Source organism: Drosophila innubila (assembly GCF_004354385.1).
Source record: "Drosophila innubila isolate TH190305 chromosome 2R unlocalized genomic scaffold, UK_Dinn_1.0 1_C_2R, whole genome shotgun sequence".
NCBI classification, from domain to species: domain Eukaryota; kingdom Metazoa; phylum Arthropoda; class Insecta; order Diptera; family Drosophilidae; genus Drosophila; species Drosophila innubila.
In genome coordinates this window covers 20,467,507-20,484,110 of record NW_022995374.1, presented here as the reverse complement: position 1 = coordinate 20,484,110, position 16,604 = coordinate 20,467,507, and the positions used below count along the sequence as shown (strand labels likewise).

General features: G+C 35.5%; 2 protein-coding genes across 3 annotated transcripts; one reads left to right on the top strand and one right to left on the bottom strand.

Moving 5' to 3' along the window:
* The first annotated feature begins 802 nt into the window (after positions 1-802).
* LOC117784503 lies at positions 803-12,119 on the top strand. 2 transcript variants are annotated; one of them, XM_034622254.1, is made up of 6 exons: positions 803-1,026; positions 1,431-1,503; positions 9,416-9,584; positions 9,658-9,929; positions 11,741-11,848; positions 11,936-12,119. In XM_034622254.1, the coding sequence occupies exons 2-6, from the start codon at positions 1,438-1,440 to the stop codon at positions 12,035-12,037; spliced, it is 717 nt and encodes a 238-aa protein (XP_034478145.1). In that variant the 5' UTR covers positions 803-1,026; positions 1,431-1,437; the 3' UTR covers positions 12,038-12,119. The 2 variants fall into 2 exon arrangements, with proteins under 2 accessions (XP_034478145.1, XP_034478144.1); XM_034622253.1 differs by having other exon boundaries at positions 803-1,036.
* Positions 6,602-8,267, bottom strand: LOC117784504. Its single transcript, XM_034622255.1, has 3 exons — positions 7,650-8,267; positions 7,380-7,587; positions 6,602-7,287 (listed from the first exon to the last, which is right to left on the bottom strand). Exons 1-2 carry the CDS (start codon positions 7,842-7,844, stop codon positions 7,384-7,386), a joined length of 399 nt encoding a protein of 132 aa, XP_034478146.1. The 5' UTR covers positions 7,845-8,267; the 3' UTR covers positions 6,602-7,287; positions 7,380-7,383.
* Positions 12,120-16,604: the final 4,485 nt, after the last annotated feature.

Below are 16,604 nucleotides of genomic sequence, written 5' to 3'. Positions count from 1 at the left end.
AGGCGTCGCTCGGTCGTCGCTTTTATCATTTGAATATTTAATGAGTGCTTATTAGGACAACAACGAAATGAAGAACGTTAAGCATGGAGCGTTTCACCAGCTTAACAACAGTCTTTCCCCTGCCTTTTCCGCCCGCCAGCTGAGCTTCAAATCAGCAAAAAAGAAATGGCCATTGGCATTTGACTTGCGAGCTATCGTGGCAATTGAGCAGAATTCGAATTTCGGGCGGGGTTTTTGGGAGTCCACCATGTGCCAAAGATTGGTTGGCCTTCATTATATGGTACAGTGACGCATGTAGAGTTGCATGCCACAGCTGCCAGTCGAAAAACTCAATATGACCGCAATGGAAATTAAATGACAACTACAACTTTATGGTCAATTGCTACCACTGGCATTGCAGCATTGCCAAACATTGGACGCCACACAGAAACATTAAAGCTTATCCGTTGCCCTGTTTTTAAGTGATAAAACGGAGTTACAACTGCATTACGAGCACTCGAACCGGTTTGCAGAACTTCAATGCCACTCGGACGTATGCGCAATTTAAGCTCTCGTAAATCGTTTGGCCAGTCACAGTTCAATTATTATATAAGAATGTATTAGGCAATATTATAATACATATAACGGAATATGGCTTTATCATCTTTGCACTTATCGCGCTGCCATTGAGCTTGCCAATTCTATCTGGTCATTCAATACGAACAAAAGATGATGATTGTACAGATGAGCTCCTATATAAAAAGACGTTTGCATTTAAATTGCGCCTCAAATCCAGTTCAACAGACATCCAGCTCCCGTGCTTTACAGTGCGACAACAGGCAATTCCCAATTCCCATTACGAGTTTCAAGTTTAAGCTCAGAGTCAGTCTCAGTCTCGGTCTCCAAGTCGGACTCAGTGCTAAACGACAACGCGACGCGAGTGGACGAGTTTTTGTCTAGCTGAGATTTATTAATAAGCCGATTCAAAAGTGACAGAAGAAGCAAAAAAAACAAACTAAGCCAAAGGCAAAAGCGAAACCAGATAAAGTGTGTATAGGTACAAATTGTGTTAAGAACGAATCTACATAATAAGCAGATACTATATAAACTTGGCAAGAGGCTGCTAGCTGCCAACTATGAGTTACGAGTTTATTTTCTCTGTGCATGTGAAATAGCCTCACTTATGCTTGACTTCGCCCACTTCAGCTCCAAGAATTTTAATTCTCTGCTGTCCAGTTGTCCAGCTATGTGGCTGTCCGATTGTCCGCCTGTCCGACTGTCCGACTGTCGGACTATGTGACTTGCATACAAAAACAGTCGAGTCTTTTGTTTTGCAATCTTTTCTGAGCCGACACAAGCCAATGTTGCAACGAAAGCTTTTGGCCAGAGGCAGCTTTGTGAGGCAGCTGCTAGCCATGCAAGAAATTAATTTTGTTTCACCTGTTTTTTAGCCACGAAATGTTTGCCAAATTCGGAGCACTTTGCTTGCTGTTGCTGCTGCAAGCAACACTCGGCCCAGCACAGGTGAGTGATTAACAAGTACAACAACTAACTAACTAACTAACTGACTTATTACAAGTTAGTTTAAGTATTGAAACGAATTTTTAGTTTGTATTTTAAAACCTTCCACAACTATGCACTAATGCGAGTTGTTTGCCAACTTTCTGCATACACAAAACAATCGCAATTGGGCTGCCACGCCCATGCCACGCCCCTGTTGCAAAGCTATTTTGTGGTTAATTCTTTCAGCCATTGGTCAAACTATTTGTAAAAACTAAATCAAACACAGTGCCTGAATTTGTATTATTTATCTAAAACATTGCAACGATTGGTTAGGCCAAATCAACAAATAAATTCACAACATTCACATTACTAACTTTACTTATATGTACATCAGTATATTTAGGTAAAAGGTTTATGTAGTTGTCCTTTCGACGTATTTATATTTTATTTTCGATGACTTTCAAGGACAAAAGATTAAAGTTTAATTTTAAAGCTCAGTTGAAACACTTTTATATTTTAGGCACAAAATTGATTAAGACAAACACATTCTTTATGCTTCTTAGACAAAAATATTAAGGCAAAACTTCAGTTCTGTCAGATAATCTTGATCAATCTAAGATTTCTTTTTAATATTTCCTCAAGCTTCGCTGCTATACATTCTATATTTTAATTTTTTTTAGCTATTTCTCACATATATGTGTCTTAATTATCAACTTTGCTGACTAAAAAAGAACAAGTTTCTTTAGTTTGAACTGAAAGCTTAAAACCAAAGAACAGTTTCTATTGTTTATTACGTCAAACATTTGCCACTAAGCTAGGTTCAAGAGCTGTCATATTTCTGGTAAGTTATCAGGTGTCTCCTAGGCTGACAGACGTTCGAAATTTGTCTCGCACTTGTGTAAATAAAACAAAATTAAATTTTCTGAGCTGAGAGAATATATGTTCTCCTTTCAGACACTTACTGTCGGCTTTTTTAAAGTATCATTACAAAAATTCTCAAATGATTACTTTAAATAAATAATTGCACAAAATCCTGTTGACCATTTCTTAGTCAATATGCCAATTGAGAGCCAATTCCCCAGTTTAGTTTTAAATTTTAGTAGCTTATATGTATATTATGTGGACAATGCAGTTCAAAGAATTTGGCAAATATTTGAAAAGCGACAATTTTATTTGAATTTATTGAGGCGAAAAGTGCAATCACAAAAAGTTTTTGTGTTTTAATCGGGCAAACAACAAGCAGAAAGTTGACTGTTAGAACTATGACTTCTATTAGAATATTAAATGTTTTTGTTTTTCACTGTAACGTAATATTTTTACCAAATTTGATTATATTTTAGATCGATAACTTAAGCCTTCAGGCGATATAAATTATATTTTAATTTATGTTAATCACTAAGTAAGAGATAATTAAATTTTTATAGACTTAAAGGTCAATTCTATTAGCACACATTCCCAGCTGTTATATTATATAATGACACGTATTTAATGTGACCAAATACTCGTAAATAGATACTGCAAAAACTTGTCAACTATTCAGACTAATTCCCCATATTGCAGAACCATCGATGTCTCGCGGCTAAAATACTGCTGTTGATTTTATTTGCGGTTTGTTGCTCTTGATTTGTGACATTTGTTAGCAATTGCATTGGTTTTGGTATTTGTATTCTATATTGAAATTGGCTAAAGGGTTTTGAAAGTTGTTGTTACTGCGGCATTTTGGGCTCATTAAATTATTGCACAACGCAATGCACCGGCCATTAAAATGCGATAATAAAGAACTTTAATGTTTTTGGTTATTCAGCAGCTCGTGTAATTGCGCGCCAAGGCACAAGTGGTAATTACTTTCGAACATTAAAACGACTTGACTATCATTAATCTACGAGTGTAAGCACGACTTCGACTTCGACATCGACATCGAGCACATGTAGTTTGGTGCCTAGACTAACTCCTTGGCTGAGGGCCAGCAGTTATATATCATTTTAATAACGGCGACCACCTTGAACTTTAACCCAGCTTATGAAATCTGATATGAAGCACAATGAAAAATGTTATTTAAAACAAATTACGCATACGCCGCATTGTGCAAGCGTCCGCAACTGCGCCATTCTCACAACGATTTACTTATTATATAGTTTCGCGTATCCTGCGTGTTTTGGGTGTCAACTCTTCCACTGGATCGGCTCTGTGCAACAGCGAGACCATTCAGCATGCACCCAGGTGGCAAAAAGCCAACTGCACGTTAACATGGCCCATTTAAGTGTTTGCTGTGTGCAACTGTGCTACTGTGCCCTTAGGGTTGGTAGGCGAAGTACATGGGACGAGGGCGTAGGCAGGCGGGGGCAGATTGGGGCCATTGCCCCTTGCTAAAAATTACTTTCAAATAGCAGAATTTTTAATAATATATTATTAAAAAAATTTTAAATGTGTTATACTCATTTTTATTCTATTTAAAAATAAATATAATTTTATACGTTAATTTTGACATTTAAAGTAACCATTGTTGATTTTTGGAGCATAGACTATTGCTTTTGCTATGTTTTTTTTTTAAGAAAATTTTTAGAAAATGCCTAATTGGGGAGTGTGTACAAAAGGGTGGTCTCCGAAAAAGTCTTAACTCATATAAGTTGGCGAAAAGTTCACAAAGACTTTTATGATCACGATGTTATAATCCTACAAATTTCTAAAAGCAGTACAAAAGTTTGTTTTACTGAAAACAAGCAACGTATGCTATAGAATTCCAAAAATAATTAAATTTTCAAATGTATTGCATTATATTAAATTATTTTTAAAATATTAAGAAACTGAATAATATAAATTTTTAATGGATTTATTAATTATAAAAAACTAAAACTTATGTCAAATTAATAATTTTATTTATATTGGAAATTATTTTTTTTTATGGCAGTTAACTTTTGTGACTTCGGAAATATAGTATATATATCCGAAAAATGAAATCTCTGACATTTAATGAACTTTCAAAATATTTTCAAACGGCTGTTGTTAAAAGCAATTTTTATTCTAATCTATAGAGATTTGTGTTGTGTTATATGCTATGAATTTTTGTTTTTGTTTCCCCCTTTCGCACAAAGCTGACTACGCCTTTGCGTGTCTTGCTGCCACTTTTATTGTTGCGCTCCTTTTGTTTGTCTGCTGCATTTTTGGTTTTTTTTTTTTGTGCTTTAGCGGATGTCGGCGGGCGCAAAGTTTTGTGGACTTGCCGTCAGCTGTAACAATTTTAGGCACTTTGGCCCAACTTGGCACTTGAACAAATCTTGGCACTTGGGTTTATTTCTATTTGTTTATGGCTCGGGGGCAACGAGAATTTAGATTTTAATCAACGCATGCATGAAATTTGCATTTTTTGTGGCCTCAGTGAGTGTGTAAGTTTTGTGTGGGAATTGTACACAATTGAAATTGAAATTAAGGTCCGCGAGAAGGGTTGCAGTCAAAATTACAATATGAACGCAGGTTTCCCGGAATTCTTGCAAATTACTAAGCACCTTTTTTTTTGGCTTTGTTGGCCCAAATGCTTTTGGCTACTACATCAAAGCACATTACAGTGCGATGTAAAACTCTGTTAAGAGTTTAAAGTTATTAAGGATCACAACCCAAGAAGTGTCCATGCAATCTGCAATCTCAACGTAAATTAGCTCTGAACATTGTCTCTTTGTTGTTTTCTTAGAGTCCCCAAAGAATTTATTCCCTGATTCTAATCGTTAAGTTGTGGCAGATACGTAAATACCCTACCTACCTAATAAACACATTTACAAGCAACGTACACTCAACTTGATAACTCAATTGAACTCAACGACAATATTTGCCCAACCACACAGTGAATACAACACAATTCAATGGATTTGTGCAAATATTTATCAAGCAAACAACTAACAAAGCGCCCTTTAAATAATTTCAAATAAATATTCGCCAATTTACAATTGCAAGTCATAGCAGTGACATCTTTTGTAGTTCATTTATGCCGACTAAGCAAACTTTCTATGCTTATCTGAACAATGGAGAATTTGCGAACTCTGCTTGCTGCTTTAATCACCCTCTTGAGATATTTATGCTTCACCAGCTGCTGCAGCCAGCAATGCTCCTGTTTTCTGCTCACTTTCCTCCCAAAAGGGGTTGGATTTTACAGTCACTTGTGAAATGCGTAACGATTTACAAGTAAATGTACCTATGAGCTCGCATTGATCGTTAAAAATCCTTTAAAGGGTGTATAAAGAAAATGCAAAGTTTTGTATATGTCAAAAGATATTCCAAAGAGGTTTTACGCTCTTTGTGTAAAAGCGGATGAAATTAACTACAGCTGATTTAAAGCATCTTCCAGCTTATTTTCTAAGTTTGTTTCGATTTTTGTCACATTAAACGAATCTACATTTTTTTAGAAAGTACAAATAAGTATAACAATGAAGAATAAGGTACTTACTTAAAGCTTTGCTTTTTAATGGAATAAAAATACTGATAAACATTTAAAATAACCAACGACACACTCTATCAAATAAATAAATATAACAAGTGGGCGGTTACAGTCGAGCAAGCTCGACAGTAGGATACCCTATGCCCAGGTACTCTTTACTGAAAGTTGATTTATGGATCCGAATTAAACCAAATTTGGTCAGATTGTACAAAACCAACTTAAAATAAATTCTAACAGTTTGGTGAGGATGTCTCAAAAAACCGAAAAACTTTTTTATACTAAAAGTTGATTTTTGTCCGATCGGTCCTATGACAGCTATATGATATACTCGACCGATTTGAACGAACTTCAGTCAGGATGTACAAATCTAATTTAAATGCATATTCAGTCAGTTTGATTAAGATATCTCAAAAAACAAAAAACTTTTTCATATTAAGACTTAATTATCGATTGAGTGTCGCTATTGCAGCTATATGATATATTAAACCGATTTTAACCAAATTGGGTCAGAAGGTATAATACAAGCCGAGATGCATATTCAATCAGTTTGTTTCTGATATCTCAACAAACAAAAACACTTTTTCATACTAAAACTTAATTTTTGACGTATCGTTCATTCTGCCAAACACATCATACCCATTACCCATTTTTAATGGGCTCAGGGTATAAAAATTATAGTCCAGAGGGCAACAATTTAATTTGAGCAAAAGTTTTTTATTGACTCACAGTGTTACAACTTAACTATAGCTTTTGATAGAGATGCATTTAAAGTGCTAATCGTTAAAGGCTGAATTAAAAACAACTCATTTAAAACAGAGGCTGAGCAGTAGTATCTGCCTCTCTCTCTCTATAGCTCACTCTTTCTCTCTCTCCCCTGTCCGTATGACATGTGTAGGTAAATGATTTCTTAATCGTCCAGAAGCTTCTTACGAGCACATTGCATATTAAGTGCAGCGAGGGCGGTAGTGAGGAATCTGCTTAAACTGAGTTTATCAGGCGCTTAAATCGATTTACGCTTGCAAGCCAGACCGCCAAGTATGTGTGTGTGTGTGCGTGTGCTAGAGTGCGGATGTGTGGGTGTTCATGCAACTGTGCATTTGCATCTCATTACGTGTTGCAAGCCGCAAATTCTGCCAAGATGTTGCACGCTGTCATCTCTGAGTGAGGATAAAGCAGTGGAATTTTCTCATTTTCCATATAAATAAGCGCAAGTCATGCTCTTAATTATGACATTATTATAATTTAGTTAACAACTATCTTTCTCACTTTTTTCTTGCTGTCGACCAGAAAGTTGCCAGCGTCGAATTCAAAGTTTAATTTGAACTTAATTAAGTTGCGAGACATTCGACTAAAAAACAGCAACAGAAACTTGTTAAACTCTGAAGCAAAAAGTTAAAAGAAATAAAAAGAACAAAAATTAGTTAGTTAAAGAAAGAAAGAGAGTCAGAGAAATAGAGAGAAAATTACTTACGCTATCACAGATTAAGTCCATAAATGACCAACTGGAAGTGCACAGTGGGCAATTGATCGACTCTCGAGTGCCGTTTAAAGCGCACAGTGGTGTGTCTTTGACCCACCCCACCACTCAGCAGCTGTGCCGTGCCACCGTCTCCTCCATGCTCCTCCAGCGGCGTCATGTCGTAAGCGTGCACCGCTGTTATCGTATAGCCATCGACATTCTGTGCGAGAAACAGCCATGTTATGCCCATTGTACGCTCACATAACTAGCATTTTATTTTACCTGTAATCCATATACAACATCCGCAACCACTTCCGCATCCGCATCCGTGCTGTTATCACGTGGTAGGTAAACATCTTGTGCGTGCAACGTGCTGGCATATTTGTTGACCTGCCCCCAGGTGACCGTGGCGCCACGGGCACTAGACACCAGCCACAACAGCAGCAACAAGCTGATAAACGTTATGTTTGTCAACATGACAACATGTGGCACTTAGCTACACTTGCTACACCTGCAACAACTGTCTGAATTTTCCTTTCACTGTGAGTCTTCGTGCAACGCGCAAGGTGTGAAATCCAAATGAGTTGCGGCCAAGTTACCAGCTGGAAATATTGACTTTTCGCTTATCAGTTTGAGTTGTTTTATTGTTTACTCCCATTCGCTCTCTTTAACTCCTCTCTCTCCCTCTTTTTCTCTGTCTCTCTGTTTCAAAGTGCAGACAAGGCTGCTGTCGATCTTGCTTCACTTATTGCAATATGTTTCTGCACAATTGATAATATTCATTTGCAGATTGCACTTCAATTAACTTTGCTGCTCCCCACGGACAGAAAACAATTTCTGTGTTCAACCTCGCTCACAACCTCACGTTGACTGACTGCTTATCACATTATCACTAACTTTGATATAGATTTGTAAGTATGTCAACATGTGCGTGCACAGCATTTGTGTCCACAAGTTTAACAGAATGAGTTACATTTATGCACCTAAAATAAAAGCTGTGCAAATATTTAACATATCTTGTAACCAACGTTAAAATACACATTATATACAAAAATGCTTTCAAAAAACTTCCAAATAGTAGATTTTAGAGATAACTAAATTTAAACTAATCCAAAATAGAAATTCATATTTATTTTGTTGGCTAGTGTAAATAATATGATGGTTCCTCTTATTATTAAGAAACTGTTAGTTAAGAATGATCGTTCCATTAAGTCGCCAATGTAGATAACATTGTGATAAAAAGTAAAGACATCGCCCTTCGCATATCTGTTTTATATATTATTTCATTTTGAGATATGATATCGATTATCATAGCAAAAGTTGTATGAAAAGAAATAAATATTTATTGAATCTATTTAGAATCTTTAAATTTTAGAATTTTTAATATTTATTAGTAAGTGCATAGTATTTCTTAGTTAAGAACTCTCATTTGCATCATTCTCACTAGTCTGATTATCTCAAGACTCATTAAACTACTATAATATAGTCAACGTGCTATCTTTCAGACAACGAATCCAACTAACAATTATTCGTAAGCAACAGAAAATGTTCCTTCTTTAAAAAACTGTCTGTTTATTTTTGCAATCCGCTTTTTAACACTTGCGATTATTTAAATCTGATGTAGAGTTAGTAAATTGGCTAAATACCTGTGTTTGCCAAATATACCAGGTGTTCAAATGAAATTCAATAATATTCTTGGATTTTATTACAAAGTTCCAAAACTTAATTAAAATTGATTGACGCATCTCGCAAATTAGAGGGGGCCAGGTGGAATACGGTCAGGTAGCGTTATAGCCTTCAAATCCAAGTGTAGACCCAAAAATGTGTGTACATTTGTTTCCTAAGTCTTGAGGTCTTCCCTTAAAGTTTTGGGACACAAAACTTTGACTATTTGTGAAATATGGTCAAAGTTTGTCTTGCCTAAACAAAGCGAAGAGCTTTCAATAATATCAAGTATACGCATTGTTTCACTAACTTTGGCCAACTCTCTGCACCTTTCTTATTTCATTCACATCTGACATGCATATATTCATCTCTATTACCTGCAGCTGATTACACTGAAGGATGGCAAGGTGGGAGTCAACTTTGCCGGCTACCACGCGGATGCCGGACTGGGAGGATTGCTGACAGGCAACTCTGCCCACGGCGGACTCAGCGCCTCGGCGGGCACTCCGTGGGGATCGAGGGCAGCCGCAGGTCTCGGTGGTGGCCTGGATGGTATGTGCTTATACACCACTAATTGATTTTATTCTGCTTCACATATTAACTCATATATATTATATATTCACAGGACGCACCGCTGGCGGAGCTTATGCCGCTGCTCAGGCTAACGATGATGTTGGCGCTAGCGCCGTCCTGGGCGGCACAGTGGGTCAACGTGGATACATTGGCGCCGAGGCTCACCGTCCTGGCAAGGTGTCCGGCTCCTCTGCCCATTTGACGCCCCAATATGCGACCTCTGCGCCAGTTTCAATCCAAGATCAACCGGCTGCGTTGCCAACTCACTCGACCTACGTACAACGGGTGAAGCCACCTAAGAAGTATTCTCTGATTGCTCCCAGTGTAAGTATCAGTAAAAGATTCCAAATCCCCAAACACATCCACAGTGTAATTTTGCTTTTTGATATATGATACTACTATCATATTTCTCATTGAAAATATATGCTGTAAAATAAACAAAGGCTGTGCTTTTAGATTAGATAGCAATTTATCTCTACATAGACGTTTTAACCAAAAAAAAAGCAATTCCGATTAACGACCGTTAAAAATTTGAGTTGATAAAAAAAATGTTCTAAAATTAAGTTTTAGGTCTCACAACTAAGAATTTTGGTCTAGAAAAGGCGTCAAGAACATAAAATTCTTAGATTAATAAAACACAACTAGGTTTCGACAACATTTTAAATAAGACCAATGTTCTTAAAACTAAATTTAAAAAATTAATAACTATTTATTAAATTTTTTTTTTAATTTTGACTTTTATACATTTTGTTCTGTCTTGGAAATTTTATAAATGTTCTTTTAAATTTATTACGAGCGGGAATCGAAGTGGCGCCTACTGCTTCAAAACTGAAGCGGTTTCTTTAACCAGTACATATTTATACTTTCCTAACAATTTAAGATTTTTTTCTTGCATTAAGAACTTTGATTTTTTAAATTTAAATTCTTAGAACTAGTTATGTTAAAATAAGAAAATTTTAAGAACAAAATATTAAATATGAATGTTCTTGATTTTAGAAGTTGCCCTTTTTTTAGTAGAAGGTTAATTTAAAGATCAGGCCGAGTTTTTTATAGTAAAGTTTACTAGTACCGATGAAAATATATACAAAAATTATAAAATATAAATAAAAATATCTGAGACCTAAACTTGGCATTGATAAAATTGGCCAAAGTTCCCTTCTTATTTATGCTTTTGTTTAATTATAAAAATATCATCAGTCTTGTTAATAGATTATCTTATTAGATTACAATTTCCTGATGAAACAACAATTTCAATTTGTCATATTTAATCAATTAGTCAGTAAGTCGAGTTTTCCATCAGTTTCAATTAAATCCAATGCCAAATACAATGCGTTTGAAATGCGAAATTCAATGCGTGTGTGTGCTCGAATGATTGCCTAATCTATCCATGTTAGTCAGACCACACTGCGGCGACTGAAATCAATGAAAATCATGTTAAAACAGCCGCAGTGCCAACCGCAGGGAGCATCGAGATCGGGCAACAACCGACGCCCGTAATAATTGTCAAGCGGCCACGCCTTCGTGTGAAACGCCCACGTCAACGTCAACGCACCAATGTGTATGTAACGCAGTTGGATGTGGAACCCAAACAGCAACAGGATGATGAGCCGACGAAGGTAACAGTCAAAATAACAACAACAACAACAACAGCAAACCAGAAAATAAACGGACATGTAATGCACACATAGCGATGAGATGCGGTTTGGCACCACAATTACACGCACACCCACACACAGAACAAACAACAAGCAACAAACAACACACACAACAAATATACACAGCACCCATAGCTATGAGAAAATAACTGCTGGCTACAATTTTTGGCTTTTTGGGTGTGCAGTTTTCGCTTTGGGTCAAAACATTTGCACATTTTATGATGCAAATTTATTTAAAACATTTGTGGGATGCTCTGCAGCAGCAACAGCAGCTTCCCCAACTTGTTGAAACAACTTTAACAATTCTGCATGCAGTATTATGTAATTTATTGACAATTTCGGTGGCAGCTTAATGAAATTTTAGCATTTAAATAGCGTTTTATTATTTTATTTTAAAGCCATATTTTTCCCAGCAACTGCAACTAATAACAAGTAATCTCGCTCTCTCTTTCGCTCGCTATCTCTCTCTTCTATGTGCAGCAAGCAGCGGCTAAGAACACTTACAAGACCGCTGTTCAGAGACCACAAATTCAAAATCACGTCATTGCCCCGCAGGCTCAGAACACCGTTGTTGGTAGCGCACTGGAAGTGAGTATTAGATTGGACTCTGGTCGCAGTTGTTTTATCAGTTAAGTTTTGATTAAATTACTCTATGACATTTTCACTTTTCTACAGATTCCCATTGGCATTTTGCGCTCCCTGCAGTTCAGCCTCGGCAACTTGGTCAACGGAGGACAACCTGCCCCCCAGGCGCCTATTTTACCCTACCAAGGTTAACCTCGTATTTGTTTACGATATACTCAATAACATGTACTCAATTAATAAATAATAAAATCTTCCACTAATTAAAACAATCCAATTCATTGAGACTTTTGCTGATTAAATGAATATTTAATTAAAGTAACATATTTTTACTATAAATGACATCATACGAATTTAGAATTTAAGAGAGGCTACTTTAAATGTCTGGAATAAATTAAGCATTTAAAGAAAAATAATATGGGTTAACTTAAGTAAAACAAACAAAATTGGTACTATAAAATTGACTTTAATAAAGTTATTCTAGTAGATTAAGTATACACATACTAATACAATGTAATTGGCAAATTTCACTTCAATGACTACCACATTTCTTCAACAAATTATAATATAGTAATTTTGGGATAACGAAATCTGCTTGAATAAGTAGTTTTATGTAAATGTATTAAATTATCATAAATGCTTAAACTTGTCTCAGTCCCAGACATCTTTAATACTTTAATACTCGCATATCTTGATGTGCCATTTTATTTTGGTTTAGAATGTTCCTTCTACGCATTGTTATTTGTTGAAAGGGTCGCTTCATAAAGTCAAAAACCACACAAGAGCAACAACAACAGCAACGCATTCGAATAGTTTTATCTCTGGTGTAAGTTCAAATGGCCTGTGTACTCATACTCAAATTCACACTCACATTTACATATAAACTCACAGAGTTATGTAGATCTACAAGTACAAATTGTCGAAAAACATATTGGCACGAACTTTGTGCCTGAAATTTAACTTTAAAGGGGAAATAGCATACCGTCGTTGTTATTTATTTAGGAGCTGCTGGTCAGAGCCCCCAGACAAGATATGGCGAATATACACACACACACAAACACACACACATACACTCATACACTCATACAAAAACAGACAGAGGAGACACACATGCACTTGCTTGGTGAGGAAAATATTTCACACTATGCAACCACAGGCACTTGTGCGGTGCTCTTCGCGGGGACAAAGAAGTGGGAAACATGTTTGAATGCTAAACACACACACACACACACATTCACAGGGCACCCATTTAAACACACTCACACAAACATGCATGCCATGCATAGTATATGCATGTATTGTGCAAATATGCTTAAACACCTCGGGCTTTTATGCTTTTAACCCTCGCCGCATCAAGTCGCCAGTGAATGAGTGTGTGACTGTGTGTTAGTGAGTGGCTAAATATGTGTGCGAGTGTATGTGTGCGCTACCCTTAGGGTCAGCATCAGTTTGTTTGGAGTACAATGAATGCCCATGCGGCGGTTTTGCGGCCGTTCTTTGAATTTCTTAATTAATGTTGCGCTTGCAATTTATTGCCATTTAGCGATTTGAAACCATGTGGCAGCATGTGTTGCAAATGATGCCTAGCAAGCCATTGGAAGCTCAAAGCTATCATCTAGAGAGTGTATACCTACTTAAATATATTCAGTTATTTTTTCCACTGTCAACCAAATCGAAAAATATATAAATATTTTCACTTGGATATAAAATAAACAGAAGAAATGTTTTGCTCACGCAAGAATAACAAAAATACAAAAACAATTGAAATTTACTTTATATGTGTTTAAAAATAAATATATAAATTCACGACAACTCAGCTCACAAGTAATGGCTTCGCTCTGACTCTGCCGTATGAAGCCGAAAGTTAACAATGGACCGCACAGTTCACTTCAATTTCATTAAATTTTACGCACGTTCCGCACAAATTATATTTACAGTCCACATACATGTACATACTTGCCTATATGTATACACATATAAATTTAAAAGCTATTTCTAATTTGGAATAAAATTGGCCAGTTGAAAATTGAAAAGGTTTTCCAGGTTTTTGTTTCTTGTGACCAACAATTCAACATGTTTAAATGAGGGCCGAAAACGTTGGCATTTATTATTAAAGGCAGAAGGTAACTTAATCGCACACACACGTACACCCACTAACACACACACTAACACACACACACACACACACACACACACACATATTGAGTTGCAGTGCGCTGTAGAGCTGAAAAGCCGTGAACACGTGGCGTATATGTAATGTATAGATAGAACTTGTATGTTATATGAAATCTACTTACAATAGAATATCGGATTTAAAATTTACAATGTTGGCCTAAATTTACTAATAGACAAACATGCATAATTATCGAAGTTGAAATACTTGTTAAATTTAATGCCGTTTACTTGCAATATTATTATTATTGAATTTGAATTTAATCCAATTAGCAACTTATCGGTAGTTAACTGTAAGCCGTCAGTATGAATGCAATCAGCTTTGCACATTAATTTATGTAGAGGTTCTTGCCAACGAAGAAACTTCTCAATTTATTTAACATGCTGAAGATTCCACTGCGTATGCGTTATATTAAAGTGCCTGTCGGCGGTAAGACTCACTGACTGACGTTATGCTTTATAAATATTCATTGGTCGAGTTTGTGGAAATTGAGTGCAAACAGGTGAATATAAATATTCATTTTCTCTATGTACTCGCTGCGAAATATTGCGGAGGAAGTAAAAAATAACCTTAGAGGCTCAAAAGTTTCCAACTAAAGTTCGGTTTCTTATTTAAGTTACCAGGAAAGTCTGTCTGTCTGTTTCGCTTTAATCTTCAAATGTTTGTATGCTCATAAATATATACACATACATATACAAGTATATGAATATTTATATGAATGCATATATGTATATTTATTTGATTATTGACGCCAAAAGCATATTAAGTCGGTGTAAGGTAAATTTGTGCATTATTAATTGCAGACACCATTTAATAAAAGCAATGTGATTTTTGCCCGAAACTGCCAGATTGTGGCCAAATGTAAATTCAGTTACCAGTTGCCACGTGCAACCCAACATGGCCTTAAAGTATCAACACCAACATAAACATTTCAAGCACACACATACAAGACCTTCACCCCAGTGAGAATTTAAATTTTCTTCAGTAACAATTACAATAAGTTTTTAATGAAATAAGTTAAATTTGTTAGATTTGATACAAATTTAAACTTTTAACACAATATAAATCATTAAAATTTATTACAAATGAATGGTTTTTATTTCTTTTTAATCTACTCAAAATTAATTTTAGTAAACTCTTTATGCTTCCCAGAAAATATTCAGTTATTAAAGAGTGGGCCAGGCTTTTTTTCTTTTTTTTTATCTTTGCATAGCCAAACGAAGTTTTCTTTCATAATTTGCAATTATCTTTTCTTAAAATTGCAAACTAAGTGCATTGGCTCGTTAACTTCAGATTTCAAAAGAAAAGCAAATTAACGTAGAATTTTCTTTTTATTTGCTAAGTTGAACAAATGTTACCTGGTCAACGAATCATAGAGTTATCACACATCTTCAGAACACATAATCAGGTAGTAAATATGTATGAAGCAAAAAAAAAATATACACTGATAAAAAAAATGTTCTAAAATCAAGATATTGGTCTCAAAACTAAGAATTTTGGTCTAAAAAATGCGTCGAGAACATAAAATTCTTAAATTAAGAAAGCCAAGCCTTTATTTTAAGAATAAATGTTCTTAAAATTAATATAAAAATAAAACAAAATTAAAAATAATTTTTAAATTTAGAATTTTTATTTTTTATTTTCTATATTTTTTTTATTCTGTCTTGGTAATTTTACTACTTACAACTGAAGCGGTTTCTCTAACCAGAACCATTTGTTTGATATAAAATAGTACATATTTATACTTTCCTAACAATTTAAAATTTTTATTCTTGTATCAAAAACATTGATTTTGTATTCTTAGTATTAGTAATATGGTTATAAAATCTTCTAATTTTAAGAACAATATATTTAAGATGAATGTTCTTGATCTAAGAAGTTTGTCTTTTTTTCAGTATGCTTGTATGTTAAGCTCATTCCCGTAAATATGTAAATAATGCAGGTATTAGTTGCTTTGGTTTATTCGTGGCAGCGCCTGGCAAACTGAGTTATCAACAGTATCCTCCGTAAAGCACAAAATTTAAGGGAATTAATTTTTATATAGTTGTGGCAGGGGTCCTTTTATTTTTTGACCAAGGATAGTGATGCGGGAAAATCAAGGCTTTGCTTTGTTGCTTTGCCATCTTTGGCATGTTAGGATGAGATGTAAAAAAGTTGGAAAAAATTTTTGGAACACAAAATCAACTTTAAAACGAAACCAAAACTTTCACGGCACATTTCACAGGTTGAGCTTTGCATCGCGATGCGGTAATAAAATCATAAATCCCCGGCCAAACCGACACAGGTTAAGACTGACCGTGGCCAAAAAAAAAAGAAAAATAACGAGTTTGGTAACTGACTTTTACTAGTGCCTTTTGCCAGGAAGCGGAAATGATGTTGGGATGTCTTCAGCTTTACCTTTGTTAAATCTGCCTTTGAGCTCTCGCTTTGGCCGCGCAATGAGCGATTGCAGTTTAAATTTGCCCACGCTTATTTTATATACGAAGTTACGAAGAAGTCTTTCGGCTCACAGGTCGGTACGTAACTTTCTGCTTTTAATGCCGACTCTCATTTATGATACTTGTTCTCGGTTGCCTTTTTACCAAAGTT

Bases quoted from the DNA above. Each gene is read 5' to 3' on its own strand.
- LOC117784503 (XM_034622254.1), top strand. From the start codon at position 1,438: ATGTTTGCCAAATTCGGAGCACTTTGCTTGCTGTTGCTGCTGCAAGCA. The intron at 1,504-9,415 runs GTGAGTGATTAA...TATTACCTGCAG, and splicing joins CAACACTCGGCCCAGCACAG to CTGATTACACTGAAGGATGG. The intron at 11,849-11,935 runs GTGAGTATTAGA...ACTTTTCTACAG, and splicing joins TTGTTGGTAGCGCACTGGAA to ATTCCCATTGGCATTTTGCG.
- LOC117784504 (XM_034622255.1), bottom strand. From the start codon at position 7,844: ATGTTGACAAACATAACGTTTATCAGCTTGTTGCTGCTGTTGTGGCTG. The intron at 7,588-7,649 runs GTAAAATAAAAT...TTTCTCGCACAG, and splicing joins ATGTTGTATATGGATTACAG to AATGTCGATGGCTATACGAT.